This window comes from Pollachius pollachius, assembly GCF_949987615.1.
Source record: "Pollachius pollachius genome assembly, chromosome: 13".
Taxonomy (NCBI): domain Eukaryota; kingdom Metazoa; phylum Chordata; class Actinopteri; order Gadiformes; family Gadidae; genus Pollachius; species Pollachius pollachius.
In genome coordinates, this window is record NC_136946.1 from 18,234,255 (window position 1) to 18,248,840 (window position 14,586).

At 46.6% G+C, this 14,586-nt stretch overlaps 1 protein-coding gene across 3 annotated transcripts in view; it reads left to right on the forward strand.

Moving 5' to 3' along the window:
• Positions 1-14,586, forward strand: part of trappc9 (trafficking protein particle complex subunit 9) — a 145,539-nt gene that overhangs the window by 70,162 nt on the left and 60,791 nt on the right. For all 3 annotated transcript variants that reach the window (XM_079749804.1, XM_079749806.1, XM_079749805.1), the window contains one exon: positions 9,800-9,942. In XM_079749804.1, the coding sequence (XP_079605930.1) occupies positions 9,800-9,942 (143 nt within the window). The remainder of the gene's footprint in view (positions 1-9,799; positions 9,943-14,586) is intronic.

Genomic DNA, 14,586 nt, shown 5'->3' on the forward strand with positions numbered 1-14,586 from the left:
TACTTAATATTAATTTACTAAGTTTTCACAAGTTCAGAATCTGAACTTGTGGGATCAGCATGGCCCTATACCATTTAAAATTTACCCAATCAAATAATGCATTGTGTGGTGTTCAATGTATGACTGTTATCTGTTATCTACATTTTCAAAATTTGCCCTAAAAATTGGTATCATGATCTGTGTGAGAAGGGGCAAAGTAAACAAACAAACACACCCACACCAGCACACACAATGTCCCCTTGCATCAATATGCCCAGCCACCCCAGGTTCAATCTTGTGATGTGTGTGTTGAAGGAAGCCTGTTTACGTGTCTACCTGTTCCCCGGTACTTCCTTTTCATTGATTATTGTTGAACTGCAATAAATCAAAAATAAATATGCTGGTACAGCAGCTGCTTTAAGAGTACCATATATTTTCCTTGTATTTTCGTTATATATCCTCTGTCTGCTTCAGCTTCAGCCTCTTTGAGTGTGTGTGGGCGTGGGTGTGTGTGCGTCGTGATTGTGTGTGTGTCTATATGAACAGAATTGCTGGTGTTTGAGTGTGTGTGTGCTCAGCGGGGAAAATTGGCAGAGAATGGAGCATTTCATCATGCCTGCTGGACCTCAATCCACGTGTGAAATCCAGTGAGCTCAGCCTAGCGTGCCTCCATATGCCTCTATGCTTGTCGTCTGAGCCAGGGATTGATTGAAAAACCCTCCTAAGCAGTGGCTGTGCATAGCTGTCCTCAGCATCCAAATATTTACCTGCCGGTTGCCGCTGTTAACCTGGGCTTTATTTATTTTTGTCCACTATTGTACAACACTTTGTTGTTGTTTTTTTCCCTTTGGCGTGTGTGTGTGTGTGTGTGTGTGTGTGTGTTCTCATCCACTTGTGCACGTCAACAGTTTGTGGAGCGAGGCGCTAGGCTTTGGATGCCTGGCCCCTCCCGGCTTCTGACTCTTTGTTATTACAGACCACTGACCGCTGTGATGAGAATAGTGCCGGAAGGGCACAGGGAGGGAGGGGGGAGGGGGCCAGGGCAGACTAGTGCTGTGGCCCAGGTAGTTAATGCCTGTTACACATGTGCCTGGGCCATGTGACAGTGAACCCTATCTCACATACTGCTGAGCCCAGAGGAACACACACACACACACACACACACACGGATGGATGCACACACACACACACACACACACACACACACACACATGCAAGTACACACACACACACACACACACACCATCACATCAGTAAACAATAGTGACACGATTGGACAAAAAGGGTATATTTGAAGCAAAATGCATTTCTGTCATCGTGGTGACCTTACTCTCCTTTCGTGTTTGTTTAGAAGCCAACAAAGTGTTTTTTTTATATTGTCTCCTCGTCTCAATATTTGACCAGCATAAAGGATGAACTGCTTAAGGCCCAGTCGTGACACTTTTTTGTTTTGGACATTACACATGTTAGAAGAAGTCTACTGTGTCTCCCATTGCTTCGATGACTGCCTAATGCACCCGAAGCCTTTATCAAGTTTGAGAGCGGAGCATCTTTTATTTCTGTGATGCATTTTCACCGTAATCCTTCTGGATTGACTCTTCAGCTCTTATTTCTCCTGCCTTTATACGTTTTTCTTTTCTCTCATTAGCTCCCAAGCACTAAAATGCCGTTGGCTGTGGCAAATGTTCTTCAGTCCTTACCTTGGGCATGTCTCTCGCTGCTGTGCAACTCTCCTCTTTCTCCAGTGATGCAGGGGGAAATACTGCACTGCTCACAGTCGTACATGGACAATGACTCATAGTTTGTTATGAAGTCCAAAAGATCGAGGTAGCCAATGTCGCAAGAAAAAAAAATCTGCCGCAAGAAAATACAACCGGCACAAATTGCACCCATAGGTGCTGTTGCACACGGATGGTAATTAGTCTGGTACTCAAGCTGAATACTCGCACAGACTATCATTGGTAGGTTTAAGAACAATAGATATGATACCATCAAATTTGTAGTTATATTATGGAGTATCCTGACCTGTTGTTCACAATAGCCTTTTTCATTTGTTGGCTAATGGTGACCTACTTTGTATAATTTACTGCCAAGGTGAACTGAAGCCTTGTGAACTGCTCGAGGTGAAAGGGGAAGGATTGGAAGTGGTTGACCCAGAGGCATGCCCAGACACAGCCGGGTGATCACGTTACTTGAGCCACGCTTACTTAGGGTAGCTACTAGCGGGATTTACACATGCTGCAATTCAAGCGAAGATCCTCCTCATCGTCCTGGTGGGTGTTTTTATCAGCCTCTGGCTTCTGCTGTAGCTCAGGCCTACAGTCTGATAACCCGTCTTGGCCAAACATCTCTCAGAGCTGATTGGTTCTTGGTCCAAGTCTTCAAGCGTGATTGTGTTCTTGTCGTGACACCCAGGGCAGAGCGTTAGTATCTTAAAGGTAACATGCAGAAATGCTGCACTTAAAAAGAACATTCCCAAAAAAAAGTGTTTGGCTTGTGAAATTCAATTCAGTTCATATTTGTTCAGAGGGGGGAGTGTTGCCTCGGTTCTGTTGTGAAGCGATGATACCAGGTTTTGCGTTTCACAGTGTCCCCTCTCCCTCAGTGAAACCTGCACTCTGCTTGTCTGCCGGAGAGCTATTTTTGGTACGCGAGCAGCCAGGATGTCACTAAACATCCACCGATGCCCAGATCCCCATCACACTATAAAATGCACCAATATGTGTTTACCATCCAACCTCACCGCTTGCTTCTAACCATGGGGAATAATTGCTTAATAATAAGTGACTTTGCCACATGGTAAACACATTTGTGTCTGTGTGCATCATCAATTGTTCCTAACAAGCACAGCTGAGATGTGATAATGTCAAGTTGTCAGCGGTCCACAAGTGTCTGGGAAAGACCATGGTCGAGGAAGAGGCAGATGGATCAGATGTAATATTGACTCAGGTTTAGCACACAGAGTGATGGGTCACATGCAGAATCTCAATGACCATGTTCATATCACGCTCATATTTTGGGAAGAGTGTCTGTGAAAAACATCAATCCATCTCTTTTGATTCTTTTCATCATCCAACCACCCCTTGTGGCGATAACACTATCATTTTCAGTAATATTCGAGGTAAAGTCATGCAGAAAGTCAGGCCAAACTCTCTGAGTCTTTATATTGTGTAACTTTTCTCCCCAGTGGTTATATAAAATGTATGCAGCCATCTTACATGTGCTGAAAACTTACTGGTGGCCTTTTGTCACACTCTAGTTCTGAAGCTACCTCCGAGATGGTCAGTGCTGTTTAACCTCTGGCTTGGTTTTGTTTTCTCCTCAGTCAGGTCTCTGTCTATTGGCCGGAGCAGCCCTCAGGCAGTTCTATGATTGGTTGAATTATTGACATCCAAACCATGTCTGTGTGAGAGCCACACAGCATGTCCCCCAAAGTTATATCTCACAGTTTCTCTGAGAGCAGCAGGGTGGAGATGGGGTGTGCAGGGGGGAGGCTTTTAAGAAAATGCCCTTTTTCGAGCTTCTTACTTTCCTGGCTCATCTTGTCCGATGTGCCACACACAAGCACAGGCATAAGCATTTATTACGGACATTTGGGCATGCCCACGTCCTTCTTACTGTCATCAAGCTATCAAATGGCCCTCTCTCCACCTATCCACCTCCAGTGTGCGCCCCAGGCCAATGGTATCACTTTCCTTTTTTGTTATCATCACATGAATGGACAATTCAGCGAATCAATCAAATAGGCTACCTCCCTCAGCAGCAGTCTTTCGGCCTGTAGCATATAAACAAAATGAAGAAACTCTCCCATATTTCTAACTGCATTTGAAGAAGACATTGAGACTCACAAAAAATTGACGCTATAGGACAGTGATCATGATTTGTCTCAATATCAGAATAACAACAATGGGTAAAATAGCATGGCTGGTAGAATGGCCGTAAAGTAGGTCTGTATATGCAGTGTAAGCTTGTCCAGGCCCTGCAAGTCAGGATGTAGGCTTCGAATCTGAATGAATAGTAGGTAATAGGTAATAGGTAGTGGCCATCCCCAAAATGAGCCAGAATACAGGAAATCAAATCTACCAAATTCAATTTTTCCGGGGGGGGGGGCCCCTAAACCCCGCTTATACTACTGCACCCCTACAAAATATTTAGTCACCATCCACCACTGCTCACAGAGGAAAGGCTGCCTGATACCAAACATATAGAATCTATAAAAGAAGCCAACAGGAAATAACTAAATTTGTATTTTATACTTATTTTGGTTGGACATGTGTTCTTTTCAGTGGGGGGGGGGGGGGGTGATAAAACCCAGTAAAAGTTTTCTTTTGCATGACCCTCCCATTGGTATGCGTCGTGCACACCTTCCAATTGGTTTACCTGCTGCGGCATTATTATCTTCAACTCAGGGGCTCTCAATCGCTGTTGCGTTAGCTATATGGCTAAATGTGTGGAGTGGAAGTGTGCCCCAACAAGCACCTGAGGCTAATGGAGAGGAGTAAGTCTGGCTAGCCTCCCCACCTGCACCACAGCCCTCCCTCCACCCACCACACCATGGATTAGCACTGGTTAAGTTCCCTGTTGGGTTTGTGTCAAACCAGCTATCTCCATTCATCTATATTTTATTTCACATTTATTTGCGGTGCACTTTGTAGTTTCCAAGGGCTTTGCAAGCCAACATTTCTGTGACAGTTAAATGAAATCCTCCAGTCCTTGTGCAGGTAGAGGACAAACTCCCAGGGGAGAACATAATATTGTTTTAGGAGACACCCTCAGATAGTCTCCAACCAGGCAAACTTCCTTGGCCAATAAATACAACAAATGTTCCATTGTGCCATCTGTAAGAATAAAGCGGCAGTCAAGTATAGTCTGGGTCCTGGGCAAAGCGGTGCCAATGTTTGCCATGCTTGCTATGTTGCTATTCAGGGGCAGGATAGATGATTTGTAAGGGTATTTGACTTCCAGCCAAAAGGTTGTGGGTTACAACCACATTAAACAGCATGACATTCAACCACATTATCTGCAGTCTACCAGTCAATGGGCTTCCTTGAGCAAGTTGGGAGCTTGAGTCTCTAAACATGTTTCAGTTCATGGTCACAATACTGTTTGATGGAGAGGCCGAAGTAGTGGTTTCCTGCATGGTTTTTCCCTGTTCCAGCGACTGCCCGGTGTCATTTTGTATGTTATTTACTGAATTCTCAGGACGTTTGTATTGCTGTTTTGCCGTTGTTGTTGGTGTGTGATGCCGGTAATCAGGCTCAGGAGCTTAACCCTGTACAAATAAAGGTCAAATCGATCAGAAAGTGCTCTCAAACTAATTGCGTCAAAGATTCAGTGTTTGTGAATTGTTATTGTGTGTAGCTTTGGCCAAAACACATTGCTAAAATGACTCATACTAAGTACGATTCATTACCACGTTATAAATCAAAGCTGTGATTAAAGGGTAATTCCGGTGTAAAATAGATTTGGCATATGTTTTGTATGATAACGAGTTGAAAAGTATGTTTTGGAGCACAAAAACCGCATATAGACGCTTTCTTCAGTTGGCTGTATTTAGCCGATTCTATCAAAACGCTATAAACTTGGAACGATGGGGGCACTGGTTATGGTAAAAACTAAATTGCTATTTTAAACCACTTAAAAGGCTAAAAGTAGCCTGAAACTTCTTTGGTAGTATAATAAGGGTCTAATAGTATAATAAGTAGATTGGCGAACACAGAGCTTGCATGTTGCTGAGGGATGTCGCACTCTCTGTGTTCGTCAATCTACCTATCGAGTCTTAAAAACAAAATGGCGTCGACGGGTGATCTACTGATGGTATTGTGTGTATAAAATGTCCTTTTTAATAAACAATCTGTACACATACAAAGTTTTCAATGCCTCGTTTTATATGTTAAGTCCCTTATTATACTACCAAAGAAGTGTCAGGCTACTTTTAGCCTTTTAAGTCGTTTAAAATAGCGATTTAGCATTTTACCATAACCAGTGCCCCCATCGTTCCAAGTTCATAGCGTTTTGATAGAATCGGCTAAAAACAGCCAACTGAAGAAAGCGTCTATATGCGGTTTTTGTGCTCCAAAACGAACGTTTCAACTCGTTATCATACAAAACATATCCCAAATCCATTTTACACCGGAATTACCCTTTAAGGCTTTTCCATTGGTTATGATCAATGAGTATGTCAGGTTAATTTACTAATATGAGGTCTGATAACAATAACTTCATGCTGTTCAAAGAGATCTACCAACGGGGATCCTGACACATTATGCAGACCTAGCCGCCATAAAAACAGGAACGCAGACATAATCAGCCCCCTGGCTCCTAGCGCTCGGCGTGAGCTACCTGGGGCGACCGAGCGCGCCTCCTGATAGCCAGCCTTGTAACGCGCAGTGCAGACGTGTGATATCCAGGTCCGGCTGTATTAATTACAGCCAACACAAGGAGGCAATCATTTGGAGGTGTTGTGCCAGACACCGGTGGCTTGCACAGTGGCAGGTCGTTTTTTTTTTCTCCCCCGGTCCCCTTGAGAAACCCCCTTGTTTGCTGTTGTCACTCTCTTCATCTCCACTCAGGGTCTCTTACTGCGATGCTTGAGCTATCTTAAAGGTCCCATATTATACCACCAGATGTGAGTGTGATTAGCTGTTACAAGCCGTTTTGAATATCTACCTCCTCCTCTGTTTTAGTGACATCACAAGTGGGCGTGTCCACCCAGATGTGTGCTGGATAACTCAGTCTACCAGCCTACCCAGTGGACTGTAGATGGAACCTTTAATGAAGCATTGTACACAGGGGAGGAAAGGCCGGCCCTTGCCTCACTCGTTTGTGATTCAGGTGGTTGCCAGCGGATGTCAACTGTCACAAGAAGAATAGAAGCTGACCTCATTTGATGTCAATTAGCTGTGCTAATTTCAGCCAATTAGAAACATCAATTGCAATAACCTGTGTTTGGTGCTGTAACTGCATTGGGATCGTGGCGCTTGGTTATGCCAACGAGACTGCCAATCGAAGCAATCCCACCCTGTTTCTGTCATTCCCTCTCTCTCTCTCTCTCTCTGTCTTGCACGCTCTCTGTGTATCTCCATCTCTCTGTATGTCTCTGTCTCTCTCTCGCTCTCTCTGTCTCTGTTTCTATCGCTCTCTCGCTCTCTCTGTCTCTCACTCTGCCTGTCTCTGTCTCTGTCTCTTTCTCTCTCTCTCTCTGTTTCTCTCTGTCCTGCTCTCGCTCTCTCTCTCTCGGGGATTTGGTGCCGGGCTGTGACTGTGTTGATGCTGGTCGTCGGTATTCCTCTCAGGAGCCTTGTGGTCATGCGATAATCCCCGCCCGCTGGCAAGGTGTGTCGGGATCTCTATCTCTGCGGCGGGGAACATTCACAATCCTCTCCACCGGCCCTCTTCCTTTGTCAAGCCTGTCTTCAGCACGAGGGTGCGTTCCCGCGGTGCGCTAGCCGCCATTGTTTGGCAAATGCTGCCCACGACAGATGTGATTGATGGTCCTCTTGGAGGGCTCTTTGTTCCGACCCGGCACCACAGTCACCGCTCGACAGGCTTAAGTGCGGCGTCACCCAGCAGGTGCAACGTGACTGCTTCCAAACAGTTCATGTGTGCAGCTTTGACCAGGGACATTGCTGCTGGGATATGAACACAGGTAGTGTACCGTCACCCAGTGTGACGATGACGGTATATAACGTGTTCTCAAATGTCAACAGTTCTCGGGGAACCGCTTTACTGTCGCGCAATCGAGGAGGACTTTCAGAATTTTGTCGCCAGATAAAACATTCTTGTGATTTAACAGCGCCTTCTCATTGGCACTCACCTGTAAGACACATACGTAATTGGGCAGAGATCCTACTCTTCATTATTTTCGTAACCTTTCATTCTGGAGGGAACATGCAGTGACTTTATTGCAAATCAATAGCCTTGATTTATGAGCCACGTAGACCTCTGACCGTTGGGAGCTAGCTACCGTCGGTTAATAGTCAATTAGTAAAGCGTATACATAGGGGTTGGTTCCCGGTCCTCAGCCCATAGAGACAATGTTTGTTCTTTTAAAAGTGATGAGCTCAACGTTGGTCGGAAAGAAATCCATTGAAATGGAAAGAAGAGAGAGAGGATATAATATTTTACTATGTAGTCCCCTGCTCAGGGCAGCAGTCATTATAATTATGATGGCGTGGATAAGTGGGGGCTTTTTATTTCCCCCCTCTGCGTGTGTGTGTGTGTGTGTGTGTGTGTGTGTGCGTACGTGTTTGCTGTTGCTGGGTGCCCTCGGTCGCCGCTGCCGTATTCTTATCACACTCTCACCTCATTACAGTGGAGGGTCTATTTTTAGACTGATGTGATTGAAATAGAGTCTCAGGGGAGCTGAGGGCAGCAAGATCTCTCAAACAAGAAGGGACAAGGGGGGGCTGGTTGGGGGTGTGTGTGGGGGGGGAGAGAGGGGGTGAGAGAGGAGAGAGAGAGGGAGGAGAGAGAGAGAGAGAGAGAGAGAGGGAGGGAGGTAGAGACATACACACATAGACATACACATACACGTCTACACATACACACAGACTTTTGATTGGCAGTCCTCGCTTCAATCCCAATTCAGTCACATCACCGAACACTGTTTGCAGTTTTTGCCAACATCTCCGATCCACGCGTGTTCCCGGAGAACCACCTTCCCACCTGCCTTACTGCAGTGAGCCCTGTTGGAGCCCTGGCAGCTGAACACCACGGCCGGAGTCCTCCTGTGAGACTTATTGTCGTTTAAAGTTCATCTGATCGTCAACATGGCCTTCATATATGTGATGGTGGTGAGCTTAATGGGACAGGTCCCGCTCCATGAACTCGTACGTGATGAATGGCATTCGACCTATGCACACGCACACAATGAACATTATGTGATGACTGCAGCCCCTGAGAACAAAGTAGGAAACGTATAGACGGGCTGTCACGGGCCTCCGAGCGACGGACTATTGGATTATATAGTTTGCCGGCGTTCATATCTATAATGTGAGAGAACAAAGTGGGGGAGCAGAATAGTGACTGGACATTTCTCTGCAAGGAACCGGGAATCTGGGTTCCTTCATCACATGGCTAACTCCCTCTCTCTCCCTCCCTCACCAAAACATCTGCACATTTCACCACCTTCTCACTGCACTCCACATGTCCCCTGTCCCCGCATGCACGCTGCTAGTACCGTTCCCGTCTCTACGCTCAATCTTCCAGTGGTTGCCACGGCAGCATTGCCCCACCCTGAGTCTGTGTGTGTGTGTGTGGGGGGGGGGGAAGGGGGGTTCGGGCTATCCAGCAAAATCTGGGCTTTTCATGTGCTCTCCCAGTGTCTTTCCCTTCAGTTTGTCACATAACATTTGCCTGCATTTTACCACATGGTGGGAACACACTGATTATAATGAGAGGATTTCTCCTCTCCTCTTCTCTCGTTCTTGTCCTGATTTATTGGTCATTCCTCTGGAAAACGTTCCATGCGTGTCTCGAGGCCAGGTAGTGTATATTATCCAAACGGGTTAATCCTTTGTGCTTGAGGAACTGCTGGTGCTTTCGTCCATGAGTGGTTGGGCTACATGTGAGGGTTCAGGTGGAGGGTAGCCTAACCCTAACCCTTACCTTGGGTCAGACTGACATCTTTCTGTCAGCTGCCCGAACTCTCATTTTGATCACTCGTTTTCACTTCACCCTTCTTCGTCCACCGCTTCCCTTGTTGCCACCCGGTTCAAAGCGGTCTTTCCCTCGTGTATTGTAATCCCAATAACATACGGATTGATTATGTGATGATGTCATAACCCCTCTCTGCACCTTTTGTCATTGTTTCTCTCAGAGCTTGGAGGCGGTGCTGAACTTTAAGTATTCTGGAGGTCCCGGGAAGGTGGAGGGCTACTACCGGGAGCTGTCCCTGGGGATCCACGTGGACGTGGAGCCCTCTGTGTTCTTCACCCGGGTCAGCACGCTCCCGGCTACCAGGTGTGCAGAGGCTGGGACTCACTCTAATGCTCAACATGCTGATGTCTCGAATATCATGGAAACTTTTTTTATTAATGGATTAATGGTCGCTAGCAAACAACATCGCTCTGCATGGATAATTGCTTACTTTCAGTAATCCGTTCAGACAGCTTGATATGCATGCATACATGCACATTCACACAAACTGACACACACACACACACACACACACACACACACACACTGTTTAATTGAACATCCTTTTAATTACACCAAAGTAAACAAACACTTATAATATTTTATTAGTCCCACTAGCCACTGCCTGCATGCTTCCCAGCATTTTCCGTTGCCATGGCTACCCGCACTTGGGTTTGATGATGACGGTATGGATAACAAATCAATCACTCGGAGGACCTCGTGCAGCCCATTGCACATCTCAGGGGTCCGTTGTCTCTGTGTGTGTGGGTAGGCCACACAGTTAAAGGGGGGTCCCAGCACTCTCACAGTGGCTTCGTACCACCTCGAGGCAGCCATATACTCAGGCCGGCTCTGTCTGTTTGTTTCAGTGTTCCCTCCTCGGTATGACATCGTTCACACTCGGGCCGGTGACATTGCAACTCTGAAACAAATTTCTTTTTGTTCTTTGTTGTGCTAAGTTGTCTCAAATTCCTTTCACAAGGAGTTCTGCAGCCGCAGCGACCCACTCTGATCTCCCGAGTTATTTGTTGAATCTCTTCTCGGGATTTGTTTTCCTCGTTATTTTTGCTTTGATATTTCCGCTCAATGTTTACTCGGCCCTGCTCCAATTTCAATTCCTCCAAACTGCAGCCTCATCGTGTCACACCCCCATGAATAATTCCCTCCGATTTTCTTTCCGTGGCACCACGGCGCCTCCTCTCACGGCCCAGCGACACACCAGAGCAGAACGGAGGCTTGTGTTTGTTCCGTCTCGATGTGAACACCACGCGCACCGCTCTACTCGCTAAGCCTGCCGCCCGCAGCCCGCCTGCGCTGGCCGGTGGTCGGCGGGCTCCTGGCTAGGGGTCGGGGCTGTGGGTCATCGGAGGCACATCAGAGGGGGCGCCTCCTGGCTGCTGCTGCGGCGGCGGAAGCTGACAGCCGTTGCACAAGAGCATGACTACCAACCTCCCCTCTCCCCCTGCTGTCTTCACGTGGGGCCACTCAATGCACGCTCTCCCTCTCCTTCTGCTTATTTTTCATTTATTTCTGTCTCTCTCTCTCTCTTGTGTTTTGTTTGCTTGTTCCTCTCTGTCGCCACGCTCGCTGAATTTTCTGTATGTGTCTTTCCCTTTTCCCTCCCTTTTTCTCATCCGAACCTATTTCTTTCACTTTTTTCTCACTCTCTACTTTAATCCTCTCTCTCTCCTTCATTCCTTTCTCTCCGTCTCACTCCCCATCGTTTTTCCTATTTTTATCTTTGTTTCAATCTGCATGTCAGAGCTGACATGCTAGAAGCCCTGTGTGTTCAGATGGATCGTAGGCCAGTAATCGCCACTGGAGGTGAATCATTAGCTGTAATAATATCTGTGGTGTTGGCCATCCGTCTTTCGCACAGCACTGCTAGATCTGCCTCGGGAGACGCCATCAGGCTGTCACGTCCATCTCTCTCTCTCTCTCTCTCTCTCTCTCTCTCTCTCTCTCTCGTCGCCCCTCTGTTGTTTACGTCATCCCTTCACATCATATTTCCCCCCCCCCCCAGCCTGACCCTATGACAGTTACTTGGGTCCGTTATGCCAGGCAGTGCAGTGCTATTTGAATACCTTTCCATTGTTATTTTCAAGAAACAACACACACTGTAAAAAATAAATCTGCTATTTAACACAATAATTAATAATGAATTATGACCTAATTGAAGAAGTTGACCTAATTTCTGGTTGGATGCCAAAATGACATTGAATTGTAATGAAAGCCGCATTCTGTGTAATTCACTTGGTTCACCTGTTCAACTAATGCAATCATGAATAAATTATACTTTTAAGTTATTTATAGCATCAGAGGTGATAAAAGCATTTCTCACAATGCGCTCTCTGCTGTATCTTTATACACATTTAGGGACCAGGTAACCCCCAATAAAATGTACATGATGTTGTTTTGGTTTTGGATCATTTTTAGATACCCGAAACAAAATATATTATTACTATAGCAATTATGAAATATTTTTATAATCATGCCATCATCTGAATCATGCCTATTTGCTGTCACGTCATGGATTATAGCATTTAGTATTTTCTATAGTGTTGTTTTTCAACATTTCTTAAAAACATGGCATGCAAAACATGGTTGGTGATGCATTTATAAGATTAGAAATACAAGGAAGAAAAACAATTTTAATGGAACAATGTATTTTCGCATCATGGAGGTTATCCGTGAATACCAAGGGGTGAAAAGGCATCGGCGAAGACCCAGGGGTGGGGGAAACATCCTTGAGCGAAAACAGCAGGACCTATATAGACCTATATAGTTTGTCATACGCATGCCTGCTCCTGCAATGTGTTTTTAAAGGGTTTCCAGCAGGGGACCAGCTCTTCGCCACGGCTGACACTGTAGACGGCTTTGTTATGTTGAATAACGGTGTCTGTAACAGGGGCCGCCGTTGCAGCTTACTCCATTTAATCAGCACAATCCCCTGAACTTAAAACCAGCAACATAGAACAGGGACCAGGGAGTCCAAATTATCAATCAATAATTTGGAGTGGGGGCCGTAAATCAGGATGAGTGAAGGCTTGTGATGCAGCAACTCAACGCAGACGTCAAGCTGCATTTGCTGCCAGGGTCGGGATAGCCATTCCAACAGCTGCACAGCCGGGAGCGAAGTCTCGATTTCCCAATTGATGACCGGCCACCACACAACATTGTGACCCCGCTGTTTGAGCCTGACTATGCCCGAGTGGCCCTTGTGCGTCATAGTAAAGATAGGTGCCCAAAAGGGAATTGGGACCACAGTGCCAGCCAGTCCTGACCGACGTAGGTCAAAAGTATAAGGGGAACGGGGTCGAGCTCCCGCAGTGACACTGGTCAGGTTATGCTCGGCCGGGCCCTGTACAAAGCACAAAATTGGGGCTGTGAGTTGACCAGGGCTTGAGTGTGATAGCAGTACAGCCAAAACATGTTCCAAGGTATGTTGTGGTGGCTGTAGGTGGTAGTTGTACTGGTGCAGGTGGTCGGCCCAACAAGGGAGACGGAATGGTTTAGTACCTCTGTTCCTTTAGGCTTAGAGCACGTGAGGCGAAGCCCATTGGCATCTTAACATCCCCTTACAGCCCAGACATCACAGCAAAAATAGCCGTGGCAGAGGCATCCGATGTGTCAAGGGTGGATTTGGCCAGGTCATAGTGTACCAGGACTGGTGGTAAGTTGAGCTGGTACTTCGGGAGGCACACAGCGTTCATGCAAGCATACTTCCAGTGACGGGCTGGCCATTTTTCAAGAGATAACGCAGTGTCTCGGGACCAAATATGCTCAAGAAGGAGGCCAAGGTGGGCTTCGGGACATGGTGGATGTGTTCGGGTGTACATGCCGTTAGCCGAGAGACAAATCCACGAAAAGCTCAGTGGCCGGGGTGCCAAAGACTTCTTAGCATTGAGTGAGGTGGTGTTTGGCCACTGCACTGAACCTGCTATAGAGTCTTTTGTTGTTGCTTTCAATGGTGGCCACGTAAACCACGATGTCGTTGAGATAGATGGCAACACGCGGAATCCCAGCGAAGATGGAGGCCATGATCTTTTGGAAGAAACTGGGGACAAAGCCTGGGCCAAAGGCCATGGTTTGCAACAGATGACCCCTTTGTGGGTAATAAACCAGGGTGAGGTTGGCTCTCGGGTGTAATGCCTCCTGGAGGTAGACCTGGCAGAGGTCCAGTTTGGAAAAAAGGGGGATCTGTGGAAGCTATCTCCTCTTGTCGTTTGCAGGGGGTTCTTGTTGGAGATGATGGCCTTGCTTATCAATACCTCACCTCTCAGGTCCATCCAGTGTTAAAACCTCCCAGGTTTATTCTTTTCCATCATGGTTGGTGAACCATGGGGATACGATTACCTGCTCGATGATATTGTAATCGAGCATGCTCTTTAGCTCAGAGGGATGTCATGTCGGAGAACGGCTACGCGACTGTACGACAGGTGGCCCTTTTGGGTGTAATGGCCTGGTGAGTGAAAACATGGAGGAAGCCCAAACCACTGAACATCACAGAGCACTGTTTCTGCCAAAGGATAGCAAAAGAGTTAATCTGCAAGTCTCTGGCGATGTCTAGCAGAGTGAGACCGAGGCCCTTAAAGAGGACGAGCCTGAGGATTTTGGTCCCATGGTTTGCAATATGGAGCCTGAAGACAGGCAGTTTCTTCTCTTCAGCTGAAGGGAGCCCATAATGTCAATCTTTGAGATGGTATAACAATGCATGGAGACGGAGGGTAGACCCATGGGCTCTTGGGAGAATAACTGCATAAGTTGCCAAGTTAAGGAGGGACATTTTGACTCCAGCGTCTAGGTGCAGAGTGACTTCACCAACCATCGATGTGCACATTCAAAGAATCACTCGTTCTGAGGTGACATTGTGGATAATCCATTAGGTTGCTTGGAGGCTCTACCTGGGGCAGACCTAAAAACTTTATTGAAGTAATTTAAGTCTGATCTCTTCAAATGTGCAGAAAA